Source organism: Mandrillus leucophaeus, unplaced genomic scaffold (assembly GCF_000951045.1).
Source record: "Mandrillus leucophaeus isolate KB7577 unplaced genomic scaffold, Mleu.le_1.0 Scaffold1068, whole genome shotgun sequence".
NCBI classification, from domain to species: domain Eukaryota; kingdom Metazoa; phylum Chordata; class Mammalia; order Primates; family Cercopithecidae; genus Mandrillus; species Mandrillus leucophaeus.
This window is the reverse complement of record NW_012098854.1, coordinates 456,541-475,248: the sequence shown is the minus strand read 5'-3', so window position 1 is coordinate 475,248 and position 18,708 is coordinate 456,541. Positions and strand designations below refer to the sequence as shown.

Genomic DNA, 18,708 nt, shown 5'->3' with positions numbered 1-18,708 from the left:
TCAACTTATTTTAACATGTTAAATAATCGATTTTTAAATGTAGTCTGGTTAACTATTTTTGTTTCTAAATATCCTTGGTGACTTTATTATATAAAAAGCAATTTTATAAATCAAAAACAATTGTTAGTTACTGAATATTAATAATTATCCTAAGGTATGAAGGTATGTTTCTTATCAGGAAAATAAATATAATATTTATTAGCCATAATTTCTTCATCCAAAGCTTATATATCGAGTGTCTCTAAGCAATGTATTTAAACCACAGGCTCAGTTCTCAATATATGGACAGCAGTTTCATCAAATTTCTTAAGCAGCCAAACTTTGTTGGAAATCATTATATGCAAACAGAATTACAGCTATTTTAGGTAAAATGTTTAATCATTCTAGTTTTTGAAAACATGTATAGTTATTCCTTGCACAAAGTTTATCATGTATACTTACTTTAGAATTACTTAATTCTATTTTCAAAGCAAAGACTATCCAGGGAAATAATTTTTAGGAACACCAAACAAATAGCATATATCTATAATATCACACATTTGGCAACAGGTATCAAAGGAGATGCGTGAATTATTTTAAAATACATTATAGGCTGGAAATGGTGGCTCATGCCTATAATCCCACCACTTTGGGAGGCCAAGGTGGGTGGATCACTTGAGGCCAGGAGTTCAAGTTCAGCCTGGTCAACATGGCGAAAACCCATCTCTACTAAAAATATAAAAATTAGCTGGGCGTGGTGGCGCACACTTATAATCCCAGCTGTTGGGGAGGCTGAGGCATGAGGATGGCTTGAACCCAAGAGGTGGAGGTTGCAGTGAGCTGAGATTGCACCACTGCACTCCAGCCTGGGTGACAGAGTGAGACTCTGTCTCAAGTAAAATAAAATGTATCACATATAATTATATATATATAATTGTATACTTTGTATAATTTATGAGAGAAGTTTGATATTTTGATCTTGTGTTTAATATTTGATATTTTAAAACCGATTTTATCTTTAGTATTTAGTTCTGGCCATGTCTAATTTGGCCTTTGTGATGCACACAATTAACTGGTCTACATTTGGAAGAAACTGGGACACACAAGGGTAAGTGGCTTGCCTAAGGCCAACCACCTGTTCAGCTCTAAACTTTAGATCTTTTCTTTCTTGATTTGCTGTGATTTTCATAGTTACAGTTGTAAAAAGGATATTATGTATACCAGGATGATCATGTTGAACCATCCCAGTTTATAACAGATTTGGGACAAATATATTAGAAAATTCTTTTTAAAAATTTTTAACAGGTTACATCAATCATTCAAGGAGCAAGCAAACGGAATAGTAACTTTTTGAAATAGCTCTTAATAGTATTGCATCATTTGCAAATTAACCAGAAGCCTCTCTTGACGCATACATGAAAATTTCACACTGGTTCATTGGTCTTTTGCTTGCTCCATTTATCCCAATTAAACCACTCAGCCTACTGATCCACAAAGCAAGTTAAGGTTATAAATGATGCAGATGATGACTCCTTTTTGACATCTATCTGCTTTAGAGTATTTTTAAAGTGAAAAATTAAATTGAAAAAGAATTTTCATGGACTAAAAGAACCTTCTATTTAAGTGAGAAATGAGATTAGTAGTCTTTTTCTTCTATTTGTTGTAAATGAAAAACTTTTCTAGATTAACTAAAATGAGTTATTATCACTTCTACCACAACGTTGTGTGATATGATTCAGAACATATAATAACTTTCAATCTTTATTTAAATCTTACATATCCATTTTTTTTTCTCAATTAGTCTTTATTTCTCCCACTCTAACTGTTGGAAGATAACAAAAGTGAAGTTATTTCCTTTAGAAATCCAAATATTTATAATCAAGTGAAATGGGAAGTTTAGTCTACTTTGAAGAGAAAAAGGCAGAGATAAATCTGCTCTACTGAATTTTTTACAAGATTTATGTTTTGCAAAAGTCTTGTTGCTTTGAATAACTACTTTGCATTTATTAAAAATTCAGGAGGAGCCTGTTATAGCACAAACCCACTCTTTCAGGAATTTGTATGAACACTGGCTAAAACATTGTTGGAGGCAAAGTATCCTTAAGGAGATCCTAGAGCTCTATCAACTACCGGGGGACTTCAGGTAGAGTCTTTACTCCCCAGACTTCAAAGTCCCAATTTACAAAGTCACAAAGTTGTGACCTTGTAAAAATTATATTGTCCCTGACTCTCTCCAAATATAATAATTACATGAAGTAAAATTATAACCAAATCTTTGAGACCAGTAGTGGTTATTTGAGGAGCTCCATAGGTTTGTCAATAACTCGGACGGCATGGCAATTTCCCTCCAAAGGTATGTTACTTCTCTGTGGTTTAAATTATGCTTTCCCTAAGGAAATGCAGTTCCATGTGAAGTGCATTTGAAGGAATGCCTGCCTGAGGGAGAGAGCTCTCTACAATGCAGCAATTTATATTTATTCTTTTATGATTAATTCTAAAATTAAAAAACCCTTACCTTATTTATTATAAATACAGTGGTATCTATTATTTACTACAAATAGAATGAGCTGAAGTTGGAGCACAGAAAAGTTTTCTGATCAATAAAATGCCTTAAGGCAACTCTATTCCTTAGAGATAGCAAGATCACAATAAATACTTAATTTATATTTTTAAAATAAGGCTTTCTGTTTTTTCTGTCACTAAAAGAGTAATATTTTTGTAAGCAAAAAGTAATTTAAAGAGGTGTCTTAGCTGGAAAGCTGATGTCTTCTCTATCAGGTGTTTTGGAATTCTTTGTAACTAGGATTAATTATATTTTAACCAGCTCATACTTCAATACTTTTAAGAATGATATGTATTCTTGGCAGGGTAGCTTGGCAATAACTATCAAAACTGAAATTATTTATGTACATATGTATGTATATGTGTGCATATACATCTGATTATCTAGTTTTCCTTTTCCTTTTAGGAACTTACCTTTCAGAAATATTTTAACAAGCACACAAGAATGTTTACTACAATATTCTTTGTCTGTCAACAGGGGGGTTCAGTTAGATTAACTGGCCTTTGTGAAATAATGAAGATCTATATTTATTGACTAGAAGGGACTTTCATAATATGTTTAAGTTTTGAAAAATCAAGTTGAAGTATATACGCAAAGTGTGATTCTAGTGTTTTGTGGGTTTTTTTTTTTTTTGGTATCATTATGGAAAAATTTCTGAATGAATAGATGCCAACAGTTCAACAGTGAAGAATGGGAATTAGTATGGTTGGGAGATTTTGGACTTTTACTTTGCTCATTTTCTTTGCAATAAGCAAATAATTTCCAGGAAAAAGTCAGGTATTCAGTTTATATGAATTATAATTCACAGTGAAAATTTAAATTATCTCAATATAGGTTGATGAAAATATTAAGAATATGAACATAGGAATTAGAGATCTAATATCTTAGCCAGACCTTTTCCCTACTAATATTAGCATAAAAGGCAGTAAAAGTAATGGAACATTTCATATTTTTTATGAATTTTTAAATTATATTATTCAGAACATATTAAAACACCTAAAGTTGGTAACTTTAAGTATGAACTAAGATCCAGAATAAAGCCTGGCTGTAATATCCTATACTGACCAAATTAATAAGGTTTTAAAAAATCTCATATAAATCCTCTGAGGTCGAAAAAGTTCATTACACTTATAAGGTCTATATTTGGGATGAATGCTCTGCTCTTTAATAAGCGATGTGTCATAGGTAAAGACCTTCCACATTCATTTATATTCATGAGGTTTATCTCCAGTATGAGTCCTCTGAAGTCTAGCAAGATGTATACTTTGACTGAAGCCTTCTCCACCTTCATTGCATTTATAGGTTTTCCCTCCAGCATAACAGCTTAGGTGAAGGTAAAGGGATGAGCTCAATTTGAAGGCTTCCCTGAATGCATTACATTTCAAAGATCCTTCTCTTCAATTGGTTCCTCTCGAATTTAATTTTATTTTAGGTTTTTATGACATGCATCATGTTTATTTACACTCTCGTTGGAACAACACTAATAAAGAATATTGGGTTTCAGAACGGTTAGAAAGCACCCAGCTTTCTCATTAATAAGACAGTAACATAACCCAGACTGGAGACTGTTTAGAGAAAATGATGTATTGCCTGGGACATTACAGAGTCTCAATAAATGTTGGTTTCCTTTTCTCCTCCTGTAAAATGTAGTGCTGTTTTCATTTTAAAATAAGTCAAAGTGGCAATTCAAATGAACTTCTAAATTATAATGAGTGTTTTTACTTTTTTCTTGCTATAATTAATAAACAACCTTAGATGAAGTTGCAGTACAGTATGCAAAGAGTTATTGCTCAAACAATCTTTAATCAAGGATATATTTAGCAAAAGATAAACTGTCTACACTTTATCTACCTGTAGGTCTTTGGCACTGTTTAAGATTTTAGCTACAATCTATCTGGGCTCCTAAATTTATTATTTATGTTATTTAAATGGTTAAGTTTTGCTTTAATAAAAGTGAACATGACTGTGAAAACAAAACTCACTTAATATAATGTTAACTCAGACTGCCAAACTACCTTCAATTCATTTACCTTGAATTGTAAGCTTACATAAAATCCCTCTATAGCGTTATGAGCATTTTGTGCAAGTATTTGAAATAAGAGGTAACAATTCGTCTGGATAGGAAAGCGTTCTAAACCAGAGGTAACAATTCATCCTATCCAGATGGATAGGTTGATGAAAATATTCCAGATGGATAGGATGAATTGTTACCTCTGGTTTAGAACACTTTCCACTAAATTTTAGTTTAAGAGGGTATAATTTGTGGAAAATAAGATGCTTAAACCGTTCGGAAGAGCTCTAAAGAAATTTCAGCCTATTTTTAATGAAAGTGTCAACTTACATCAAAAGGGCTACAGTAGAGATTGTTCTTGTTGCTCTATATGCAAATTTGTTTTTTCCTGGTTATATGTTAGATTCATTGGTTCTCTCTCTTGGGAACAAGGATAGGGAGCCAGTTGCTGCATTCTGGATGCTCACATGGACAGCTACTTTGGGACTGGGGGCCTATTAAACAACTCAAGTATGGCAGTGCCAAGAGCAAAGATGGCGTGGAAACGTGCTATAAATTAAAGAAGGGCTCAGAACTTCCGTGAAGGAGCTGCAGAACAACTTTGGCACAGAGAACTTATATACTTGTCATTTGAAAAATTACTCTTTTAATATTTAAACTATAAAAACAATTAGCTTAAAAAGAAAGCAATATTAGCACCTAGGTCAAACGAAAATCAGAAAAAGGAGGAAGTAATACATCTGTTTTAACAGCCTGCAACAAGTTTACTTTGATCCGTTTTAGCACTTGTGTGGTTTTTAAACATATCCAATCATCATTTTAATTAATATTGGTTTTTTCCCAATGATATATTTCTTGTTTAGAGAATGATTCAGGTTTCATTGGCTATTCAACTTTGTGTTTAACCTTTTATATCTCATTAATTAATTAATATCAGTATAATTTTCTTTTGAGCACCACTTTGCCCATATCATATTAGTGACAGTGATTATGTTTTGAATAATAACTAATTTTTAACTTGTTTATTATGCACCATGCTTTAGGCAAAGTGCTCTACATGTATTGATACATGAAATATTCCTTTTTCGCCCTTTTAATGCTCAAACTTGAATTCTATCCTATTGTAATACGCCTCCCTGCTGCTTCTGTTACTTGTGCCTGGTGTATTAGTTCCTCTTTGACTTTGAATTTCTTTTGTTATTATAGTTTAAGTCTCTCATAAGGGCAAATATACAGCTTATTTTTCAAAACTTACTGTGAGAATCTCATTTAATAAGTGAATATAACTCACTCTAATTTATCACATTACTGATATGTTTGAATTGGCTCCTGACCAATTGTTTTCTATTTTCTATTTACCCTGTATTTTGTTGTTTATTTTTGCCACTTTCCTGACATTACTGAACTATGTCTTCTTTGTTCTAATGTTAACCTAATGCTTTAGAAGTTATATAACCTCTATCTGGCTTATCTACTTTTTAACACACATATCTATATTTATTTAAAGTTTTCTATTAACATTAAGAGTTAACCAAGATCTACAGTTTCATTCTAAACATGTTAAGAACATGCGCAATATTTTATTTCCTTTTTCAGCTTCCCTTCCTGCCAGCCACCTTCTATACTTCTCATGTTGCAATCTTTTGTGTTTTAATTTCAAGTTTTTGTTAAAGTTTTCAAATAATCCATACTTATTTAGACTGAAGTACAAGTTTTACTTTTTTACTTGTTTACTACTCTTTCTTGAATATCTCATCTTCCTCTTGGATTAGTTTCCAGGAATGTATCCTTGCAGTAATTCTTCCAGAGAGGGTGGTAAACTTTCTGAATCCTGTGTGTCTATAACAGTTTTTATTTTTTCCTAATACGTGATATTTGGCTGGAGAAGGAATTTTACAACTCAAATCATTTTCAGAACTTCAAGATAACTGCTTCCTTTGAAAAAATGCTTAATGCTACCAAGGAAACTACAATAAATCTTACCTAGAAGCTTTAGAATTTTCTTTTATTGGTGTTCTAAAATTTCTCCCTGATTATCTAGGACTGGGTACTTTTCCATTCATCTTGCTAAACATTTTCATTCATAGCCACTATACCTTTCTCCTCCTCCTCTTCCCTACCCCTCCTCTTCTTCCTCCTCCTCCTTCTTCTCCTTTTTTTAATCTTGGGAACTTTTTTCAATTATTTATTTAAATATTTCATTCCATGTATTCCTTCTGGCTTCTTCTTTAATTCCTATTATTTCTAATGTTGGAAGTGCCACTTATCTCTTAATATCTTAATATCTCTTTTTCTGTAATGAAATAACATTTCAAGACTCAAATTTCCAGCTCACTAATTTGTTATTCAGCTCTGCCTATACTGATACTCAGGGAAAAAAATCCATTAAACTTGTTTCACCAATCATATATTGCCATTTCTCACATCTCTAATTGTTTCTTCCTCATAAAATTTGTTCTAATTTCACAAACACAGTATACGCCCTTATCCTGCTGAGGATATTAATTATACTTCTTATACAATCTCCATTAGTTTAATCTGTTACTTCCTTTTACTTGCTTGGTTCCTAGTTCTTTAGTTTAATGCTTTACTTTTATTTTTATTTCTTTTACATGGAGGTGGTTTTCCTTAGATTTAGTGATTTAGATTATTTGCTTAAATTCATATCTGCTATTCTCTCTTAGTTTCAGTGGAAAAATGCCCACTCACTGGGAGCAGATGTGCCCCTGGGTGAGGATTCCCATGGGGGCACAATGCCCTGCTTCTCCATTCCACGTGTCCATATTCATTGCTTGGTCCTGGGGGCATAAGTCTCTGCTTAGAAGTGGGTGCAGTGAGGGCCAGGCATGGTGGCTCATGCCTGTAATACCAGAACTTTGGGAGGCCAAGGCGGGCAGACGGGCAGATCACTTGAGTTCAGGAGTTTGAGACCAGCCTGGCCAACATAGTGAAATCCTGTCTCTACCAAAAGTACAGAAAATTAGCTGGATGTGGTGGTGCGTGCCTGTAATCTAAGCTATTGGGGAGGCTGAGACACGAGAATCACTTAAACCCAGGAGGTGGAGGTTGCAGTGAGCTGAGATGGCACCACTGCACTCCAGCCTGGGTGACATGGTGAGAATCTGTCTCAAACTAAAAAAAAAAAAAAAAAAAAAAGAAAAAGAAAAGAAAGAAGTAGGTGTAGTGAGGGATTCACCTACTTAGCAGTCCTTATAGCCTCACCCTGATTCCTGTGTGCAGCATCCATGACCTGGAGCAATACTGAGATGCATTTTGTAGTGTCTCATTCAATATGTGTTCTGGGCTATTGTCTCCCTCCTTCCATCAGATACCTCCTCTCTCTGGTCCAACTACGGGTCACTTTCTTGTTTTTTAGTGTCATTATAGACTCGTTTGCTTATTTTCTGTCATTTCCAAGGATTTGGGGCAGGTTGGCAAGATTAGAACATACTGTCTTGATTCCAGCTTTTAATATTCATTACATTTGTGGAGTTTCTCTTTTGCACAAATATTGTGGTAACAGCAGTAAAACAGATTTTTTTTTAAAAAGGTGTTTGAATAGTAAAAGCATATAATGTTTACGTTTGGGATGAAAGGCAAATATACAAATTCCATGTGCAATGTTCTACAAAGCCGCCTTCCACCTAAAGACAGCCTCAGCTAAGTGAGATGTGGTAGCTGCTAATTCAATGACGTGCTTGTAAGGTTAAGCCAAAGTTCAGAAAGACTCACATAAATTATCAGTGTGTCTATTCAAGTTTCTCCCTGCCTGAACTAACAGATGTATCTTCTCTAGAAAAAAGGAAAACACAACTTTAAAATCCCACTTAAAAAAAATAAACCTATCAACATTAGATTTTCGGACAGCTAAGCGATATGAAAGGCAAACGGCTCTTGCGTCCTTGTGATCTGAGATAAAATACTTTAATTCAAATGGTGGGAAAATATGGATAATTGGGAAACTGGTTTCCCAAAAAAGCCATAATGGCTTACTGGCTATCTTTTCTTCCTTGCCATTCATATTAAGTCTTTTGGAAACGTTATTAGAGAGGACTGCATACTCTTTTTTCTCTCTCATAATTCTTACGGAAGAAAAACCTTGTTAAAGAGATGAAAGCATTATATTCACATTAATAATTTTTTATTTCTTAAAAAAGTGAACTCAAAGCAGTAGAATTCAGTCAATTCAGCTGGCCACCCTTGAATGAGTGAGGATTGCCAACTATGTTTTCTGTCTATTTTAGCAGATGAGCTTACCATGATAAATTGTTTGTGTGGGTGGTGGTGGATAAAAGAAGAATGAGACAAATATTCGATAAACTGAGCAGAGAAAACAGAACACATCAAGAATTTCACTAACAAATTCTTAATCTGTTTTCCTGTGCCAGCTCTTACCCTAGGTAAAAATGCTTCACATTAATTTTATTTTGTGACTTTCCAATAAAGTAACATTTGGGACCAGGTGGGAGTGCAGGCCCCCCCAACCCACAACACACACAAGCACACAAAACACCATGGATTAAATTATCATTTTTATCATCACCCAAAACGCAGAAAACACTAGGTCTTCTTATTATCCTTTTATACCTTTATAACATAATGCCAACTTCATAGCTAGGTCACCAGATGACAGCATGAATGAACTAATTCTGGTGGTGTGGCCTGACATCCTGGCCAAAAGTCACAAATAAACCCAAGGTGTAGTTGCTAGAAGAATTACACCACTTTTAGAATTTAGATAAATTAATTACAGAGCAATGAGAGTGGCACAGGTGCTTTTCTCAAACACAGGATTATATCTTATTGGAACAGAAACCTGCTGACAATGACAGGGCCTGGAAGTACCAGCTTCTTCACTGTGACCAAAACCTTGGTCAATCTTCACTCCTGAGTAATAGCCAAAGAGCATACTTAAAACCACCTGAATCATTTGGTTAATAGAATTTCCTCCGATGATCCTCTGTGTCCATATTGACTTCAGCTCTTTTTTCAGGCATAAACAGTTTTAGTTCTTTTTTTTTCTGTTTGGGGGAATGATTTAGTTGTAACCAAAAATTCTCTTATATTATTTGTGCTATAGGAAGGCAGAATGTCTGATCTGTTAATTGGAATATATAATTTTTGCCAGCTATGTTTCTGGACTAGTATATTAATCTTCTAAACTATGCTTGGTTTCTTCTAATATCAAGTCAATTCCTTTCTAAGCTTACTTCATGAGGGAGTTTTCCATGTTTTTGTACCAAGTCTCCACAAGTGTTACTCATAGAGAGCTGAATGGACTATTCATTCTTTTACTAAGGCATTTATTGTGCCCTTTTATAGACACGCTTTGCTAATAGACTAAGCTAAGAAGATGGGGGGCATTTTGGGAGAGAGAACAGCCAGTATGAAGGCCATAGGTAAAAATAAATTTTATTTCCCCTCCAAACAATAAGAGCAAGTTACATTTAAAATATTGATTTCTTGGAAGATACAGGCACACACAGAGAAGGAGAGAGGTGGAGGGTGAGAAGGAGAGGGAGGACGGGGGAGAGACAGATTGGTATTTATGTGTGAATCAGAATGGTACTCCTGGAGAGGAAATGCATCTCTTTAGTTCTGCTTTAATGGGATGGGGGCTGGTAACACTGGGGAATCATCTGAGTCCCCAGGGACTCTGGGACTCCCTGAAGGGGGTGATTTATCCCTGATATATGGATGGAATTAGTGTGGAGAGATGAAAGCGTGGGAGTAAATGAGTTTCTTGTGCCTCAACATTTGGATCCCCTCATCTGTGATCAAGCTCCATAATCAGGAAAGGGAGTTGAATTGGTCTTTTTTTTTTTTTTTATCAGCAGTCAGAGAGAAGTGATGTGCTGGTGATCCTTTATCTCCAGAAGATAAAGGTAGAAAGACTTCTGTGCACTGGCAAAGCTCTGGACTCCACCAAAGCTCTTTGATCTGGGAGGGGAGGGGACTGTTGTTACAAGAGCTAGAAGGACCAGAAACCACTGGTTTTTTTTTTTCCTCTAGAGTCTCCCCAGCCTGACCCTGGAGAGATCCTAGAGGCTAAAATGAGAAACAGGCTTCTGGTATCTCAGGGAGATACTGGAGCTGTACTGCACATGGAGCTTCAGGGTATCAGGAAAGTCAGAAAAGGCCTTGTGGGTTTAAGGACTGAACCTTGGTACTGGGCCTGCGGAGGTCAATAGGCCCTGAGTGGGTGGAGTCATTCAGATTCTCAGGCTTCTGCAGAGGCTTAGCCTGCTGTGTCACAGGCTGGACCTGAGTCACTTCCCTGAGGCAGGGAGGAGCAGGGCTGGGTCAATGCAGTAGAAATTCAGCATTTGACAGTGAAAGACCCCATTGTGGCCGCAAAGGGTCACAGTGGCCGCGTGGCTCAGGCTGCGGGTAAGAATTTTTGTGTTCTTTCATAGATAAGCTTTGAGGATACAACAAGCTAAAAAAGACAGGTCCTTCTGGGAGAGAGAATGGAAGAGTCTTACTGGGTCTGAAAGAGGTTCTTGGGCAAGGCACAGCAGGGAGCCCAAAAGGGCAATACTAGCCATCTTGCCACTCAGGGACTTCGAAGTTTAATCAGTTTTGATTTAATCTGTTGAGATCAGAGTGACATGACTATACATCAAATGTTGTATTCTGGAAAAGTTTCTCAGTCAATAAATTATTGCTATTTCATATTCATTATAAAATTATATTTTATGTTAATTTCATTCATCCTTATCATAGTGTTAGAAAACATTTGCCTCCAATTCATACCACCTTATGTGTTGAGTCTCTAATCTTATTAATGTTTCTTTTCAACTTGAACTTCTGAAAGTGCTGCCCAATTAGTAGGATATATATTAGGGACTTAGGACCCAGAAGGCGGCACACAGCTCAGAACAGCAAGAAAGCACTACCATCAAAGGATGCTCACTGCTTCAGGTCTCCTCTGTTTCAACCTCAGTCCCAAATTCCTCCTTTATAAATCTCTCAAAGATAAATTTTATCCCCTAAACAATTTTTATAGATCAAAACCACATTCCAATGAAAATCAGGTAGCAGCATCTATAAATCTCAGACCCCAGGAAGACAAATGAAAATCTCAATATGATAGTAGTGGGAAGATTTTGTATTCTATATAAACATTGGGAAAAAACCTTTCTCCCAGTAAAAGCTGAATAAACTAAAATGAGATATAAGTGAGTCAAGTGAAGTTAAAAGCATTTGCAATCACACATTTTTAATATGCAAAAAATAATTAATTATAAACTTAGAATCTTTAGGGTAAGTGCACCCCTTTTGGCTTGTCTACGATAAGAATCATCAGTATTGATCTAAGTATGCTTTTGCCATTTAACAACATGCATTTAAAACATGTCCAGTAGAATAAATGTAAGTGCTACGTACACAGCATGGGAGATAGCAATTACTTACCCTGTAGGCTGGCTCTCAAATTCTTCTGACCATTGCTCTTGAATATCTTCTGTGGAAAGATCTACATCCCGGGTGGTGGCAAAATTGAACTCGCTGCCTTCATTTCCATGGAAATAAATGGAGTTCCCATCTGACTGACAGCTATGCTATAGATGAAAAGAAAGCATGGGGTGGCTGTTGAATTGGTTTTGTAGCTGTATTTGTCTTACTCATGTATAATTAGAGTTTTTAGAAAAGTTATTATATTAGTTCCTCTATGATGGACTCTCAAATCAAAAGAGCTTGTTACCTCTTTTTGCCTTATTTAATTCAATTATAATTTCTTTCTAACTTATTAAGTTATTATAAAAAAGGAGTCAAGAGGGCATTTGAGCTTTGCCATCTCTGTCTTCAATATGAAACAAGAATATTTTAATTGGAATAATTTCCCATCTTTACCACTGTCCTTGTTGTGGGAATTAAATTTGATAATGACTTGTCATGTATTTTAAATTCTGTGGTTATGGGCTAAATAGCATTGACCTTTTCAATATTCCATATATTTCTTACTTGCCATTCAAGTCTTCCACAATTTATCTGTAAATGGAATATGAGTAGAACAGCCAGCTAATCTAAATACGCAATGCAGAAAAGGTCAAAGTAAACCCAGATATAATCACATATTCTCAACCAGTTTCTGAGTAAAAGTTTCTGACCAGACCTAAAAAGTGCATGCAGTCCCAAATGAGGAACTGGGAAACTACAAACTTTGTTAATCCCCAAAAGAACACATAAAAAATAAAGAAAATATATTTCTTGTGATACTTTTTCTAATGACATTTTTTTCAGCTTGAAGAGAATAAAGGCAAGATCAAACTCTGGAGGTAGTAAATGTTATTTACTTTAAAAAATTATTATAAGTTTGCATTAACATTTTTTGGTAATAAGTCACATATACAGAAATGCTTGGGGCTGGTCATGGGAAGCTAAAACAGTAAAAAGGAGAAATAAAAAGAGAAATGCTATACATGAAATATCAAACATTCTTTTAAGTTTTATATACTCTTAAAATGAAACAGACGAAAAAAAACCAATTGGACAAAACCTATCAGTCAAGCTCAGGGACTGTGAGTTCTGTAGGGCAGGGACAATGTTCATTTTATTTCTTGTTATATTCCAGGTCTTAGCACAGTGCCTGGCATATAGCAGGCATTAAAAAATATTTGTTAAATAGTTCAACAAATGAATGAGTGAATGACATGGAAATACATTTTAAGGTAATTATTTTTTTAAAAAAGGTAAATTTATTGTCTATGCCTAAGATATACAACATGATTTTCTAAGACACATACAGTCATGTACCACATGACAATGTTTCAGTAAATGACAGATCGCATATACAATAGTGGTCCTATAATATTATAATGGAGCTAAAAAATTTCTATCACCTAATGCCGTCATAGTCATCATAACATCATGGCATGATACATTGCTCATGTGTTTTTGGTGATGTTGGTGCAAATAAACCTACTATGCTGCCAATTCTATAAAACAGCATATAAAATTATGTATGGTACACAATATTTGAAAATCATAATAAACAACTTTTGGGTGTGGAGGGGGGTGAAGTATTGCTCTTTGAATATTCTCTTCTTTAGAGTCTTAATAGAGTGACATATTACCAAAGAAAGGCTGTGACACACCCAAAGGAAGCAGCCATCCCTCAGCAGGAGATGGCTGGATGTTCCCTGTCTCTTAGCAAGATGGGACTGTCACTCTCTAGGCAACAGGGTCTGGAGATGCACAGAACCCACACAGCTGCAGATGGCTTGCTCTGCTCCCCACCATGCTAAGGAGATCAAGATATGATTTCTGCCTCTGCCATTCTGAATAGAACCCAGTGTTCTCAAGGTTTGCAGTGATAAAATACTCTTTTAAGGATATATGAGCCCGTAGTATACCGCGCCTGTAAAACTGGGGATGGTCTTTGTGAAACCAGTGAATTCCTGAGCTATTTGAGAGCAATGGGTATACTGAGTCTCCATTTCTTTCTAAGGAGTTGATAATCATAGGCCCTGTACTTTGGAGCCTTATCCAGGGTGGGGGGCCAGATTAGGGTTCTCATTCTGAGAATGCCTAAATCAATTACAAGACAAGTTAGAATTTCATGTTAATTCTGTTTTAGGATTGGCCACAGTGGGCTTGGTGTCTTAGAATTAGCCTACTTCCTAGAGGCTCTCCAAACTACAAATTTATGCCTGAATGCATTCAGACTGAGATACTGTGCCTGGGCCTTGCTTGCTTTCTATCGGCATTTCTGGCTCTGAATGGGAATCCACGGCTTCCTTGGTTAGGCATTGCTTGAGCTTTCTCCTAGAATCTAACTCAAGTAAATTTAGCACCTACATTAATTGAAGAAATTAAGATTGGAAAAGAATAAAAATTGGAAACCAAAAACAATTAAGATGATAAGGACTGAAATTCCTCAAGGAGTTTGGGGATTGGAATTAGAAATGTGTTGAAATACATTTTCTCTATTTAATGGCTCCATGTTTTTGCAGAAGCCATTTAACCCCTCTAGGCCTCAGTTTCTCAGGTTGTAGAATGGAATCGATAATATCTATTTGCTAGAGGTGTTGTTAGTGGCACAAATAATATATGAGGAAATGCATTCTGAAACTTCTAAGTGCTACAAAATAATCATTATTTCTAAATATATATATATATTCCAAAAATATGCTATTACATTCCATATGCCTAGCAAACATGATGGAAAAATAGAAGAGCACTTCAATCTATTTTTAACTACTTTTCATCAGAATAGTCATTAAAATTCTTCAGATCAACTTAAAACCTTTAGTAACATGCATAGAATATGTCCCACAATACAACAGGCAAAAATACTGCAAACATTCATTCATCTTCAGGGCAGACTGAATCATTAATTAGAACTTTAAAAGCCCTCCTCCAAATTTTGGCAGATTACCAAATATTCCTAAAACAGGAAAACTTAATGCAAGATGTCTGATGCCACTTTTCTTACAGATAAGTTTGCATTATATAACATCAATCTACTATGTTAAAAATCATTGAAAGCATGAAAAGAATTTTTAAAAATTGGTCTCAATTTTAATACCTATTTTTGTTCAACATCTATTTGAACTATCATTTGTATGCAATAACAATTAAACTCTAAACAACTTCAAAACAAATTAAATGTGTAACTTTGTAAGACACATGAGCTCTTGATATGAAAAAAACAAGAATTTTTGGAATTCAGGACTATTTTATTTTGAGCATCATGAAAATCTACTAGGTTTTCTTTAGCAGATGATCCTAAATCACATGTCACTTCCTGAACCACAGCTTTTGATTGACATACGGTGAATACACATCAAGCAACTAAGCATCTATTCAGGGTGAAATAAAGATATAAATTCTGCAGCTGGCTCTAAATTTTTATTTCTATTTCTAGCACTTCTAATGTACATTATTATATAATTATAATTGTTTGTACTTGTTTCATTATTTAGCCTTGATCAATGACATACACTTTACACTTCTAAGTACTAGCAGATTACCGATTTCTAAAGTCCCTTAAGTATGGCTCTTATGTGTTTCTCTTTGTCAATCAAAAATATTTTCCTACTTTGCCACTAAATGGATTTCCTTTACTTGACAAGCAGGACGCAGTGTAACTAAGTGACAAGAATTTGTCATTCAGAAAATCATCAACAGGAAACATCAGTGCAAATTCCTCAATATAACAAGTCCTTGGCCACAATTCAGGATAGTAGTTTTCTAAGGTTACTCCCTATACTCTGCTGAAAATGTTAATGACTTCACCTCTGTACTTGTAAAAGTGCTTACATTTGCCTCCACCATTGTTTTATTAGGTTTTCATCAAAGATGAACACCAAGGCACCTCTTAATATGATCTCCCTGGGGTCTAATGACCCTGATGATTCTTTCAGGCATCTGTAGCCTTACCATTTATTTTTTGACGATATCCTTTTTGTTGGAATGAGGATTTTGGGCATTTGGGCAATGCCAGCTTGCAGAGAGCTGGTGGCAGATGGAATGAAATCTGCCTGGTATGCCTTCTCCTCCACATGAGCAGAGAGCCATCCATTTCCTCCATTAAGGAGTTGTCACTCAGCCCACCCAGCTGGAAGACCATTTTTGATAGCCAAGCTGGCTGGTGGCAGACAATTCAAATACAAAGTGCGCTTTAAAAGGAAGCTAAAACATCATTTGTAGGAAAATTGAAAATGCATGGCTTCCACCACAGCCAATTTTTTAATGACTGTAATATTTTAAGTGATTATTTTTGCCACTTCAGATTGCTCCTTAGAGAGGAGAGGTTTTTTAATTAAAATCTAGGCAATGCAAACAGATGAGATATGAGGAACAGAGGAAAGAGAAATAAGATGAATAAAATTAATTAAAATGGCATTGTTGGCAGAGTCATAAATTAGCCACTGTCTGGCTGGAAATGAAATATATTGGCATAGGAATTTCTGTATTAAAGTGAGATGTGTGCTAGAACCGTTGGAAATTGACTAATTTATAGTCTATGTATTATTGTGTATTTCAAGTCTTTTACTATGCTATACCCATTATCATATAGAAATACACATTTCCTACATCCCAGTTTAACAGACTTTAAAGGTATAGACTTTCATGCTACATTAAAAGAAAAATTAAAATAGAAAGAGAACGATTTCTCTCATGAGGCAAAATAAATTTCTATCATTTTCCACACATTCAATTTCTAGGTAATTTAATGTCAGTTAAAAAACTGAAAACTTGGCTATAAATACAGTGCAGGTGCAGGAGGGCTGAAGTACATTTTCTCTAGTCAATACAATAGATTCAACCATGGTGAGTCAATTTTAGGGAGCTTAAAGAGTGTTTTTTCTCATTAATTTCTGGATTCATTAAACACATTTGAACTACTTTGTACTACAATTTTTAAAGATTCAACTTACGGTATATTTTATGACAAGTATATAATTACTTGGCAATAATTATGACAACTCTAAAATGGCAATAGTGACAGATTTGAATTGGAGTAATGAGAGGCAGAGTAACAATGTAAAATTCCATAGGGCTGTTGTTAACCTTGTCTTTGGGGATCAACTTGACTTTCACAGTGTTGGAGGTTTTCAGACTTGCCTCCTCAAATTAAGGGCAAAGATGCCAGGCACAGCATGGGAGGCTGCAAGATAACAAGGAGTGGTTGGGTTTTATAGTAAAATAGGACTGGCTTTGAAAGTTAAAGCTGTTTGATCTTGGGGAAGTCATTTGGCATCTCCGAGCCTCTGTTTTTTCATCTGTGAAATGGGGATAATTGTGAGTATTAGATAAAATACTGCAGGGAGCATGCCTAAAGATTGCTGTGTCTTAGGAAATCTGTAAACACTATTTCCCTCCTGATTTTTTTTTTGCCCCCATCTTCATTCATTAACAAACCTTACTTGAACGAATGAATGTCACTATGCAAGCTATTGTTCTAGGTGCCATGCTAGGTACAAAGATGACAGAAACTGTAACTGTTTTTAACGTTCATTTGGAATAAATTTCACCTACTGAATATTGTGTTAACTCAATTAGTGATTGAATGTGTCAGTTTCGGACCAAATAAATAAACAAGGCAAAAGATGCATTAGGCAGGGAGCTTCTGCATATTTGTTTAAATAATTATTTTCTGTATAAATTATCAAAATTAGTTGTTTCTGTGCTATTGCCACTCTTGTCATGGCGATCTGGCTCATTTCCATGTTTCACTAATGTTATTCCACATTAATTACTGTACAAATAGGCCTCATTGGGGGGAATTGTGAAAAGCACACTACTTACATTTAACCCTTCATCCCCAAAGTACTCTTATTAGCTTAACAAATTATATTCTGGCTCATTCTACAATATCATGTACCCACCTCTTGGGGGAAACATGACAATAAGAGCAAGACGATCCAAAGTGAAGAACATCCCAAGCAAAGGGAATTTAGGTAGACAGCATGCAATTAACCATGCTGGAATCTGGCCAGAAAACCACAGTTAACATTCTGATTCTTAATGAAAAAAGACATGGGAACATGGGCTAGCCACAAGTCTAACTGAGCTCAGGTTTATCCTCATCAGAAAGCCACCACTCAAATCCCTCAAGTTACACACTAGATGGTTTCCAGTACAGTGATAATGCAAAGCACATTTCTGAAAAGTAAATCTGATTTTCTCTTATTTGTCCTGTATATTGTCAGAATATAAAACCATCAAATGAATTGCTGAAATCTTTTTCTGAGGTGCCCAATTGAACATCGCATGGGAGATGAATTAGGTATGATAGTATTGCTGTGCCAGGGGGTTATATTCCCAAAAAGTAGGTTTATAGGTGAATTCTACCTTGAGTGCGATCTTCCCTTTCACCATTTGTCTTAGATTTTTTTCATTAGCCTTACCTCGTGTTAAGGCTAAATTTTTCAGACAAATTATTTTTTTTCATAATTTGATATAACGACCTTTTTTCTCCATTGATGGTTCAGCAATTGTGACAACAGTACTAGATGGGTGACAGCAGAAGCCCAGAATAAAAGATTCAGCTCTTATTCAGGACTGGAGACTTGCCTAGTGTCCACTGGGACAATGAATTTGGCAAATGCATAAGGTACAAGAACAACAGAAAATTAATAGACTCTCGTGTTCAGACTTAATGCTTCCCTTTAATGGGTTGTTGATTTACCTAACGTCTGTCATC

At 35.3% G+C, this 18,708-nt stretch overlaps 1 protein-coding gene across 1 annotated transcript in view; it reads right to left on the bottom strand.

Annotated features, from left to right (window-relative positions):
- Window positions 1-18,708, bottom strand: part of RELN (reelin) — a 538,867-nt gene that overhangs the window by 216,314 nt on the left and 303,845 nt on the right. Inside the window, exon 11 of the mRNA XM_011985112.1 lies at window positions 11,970-12,115. Within this exon, the coding sequence (XP_011840502.1) occupies window positions 11,970-12,115 (146 nt within the window). The remainder of the gene's footprint in view (window positions 1-11,969; window positions 12,116-18,708) is intronic.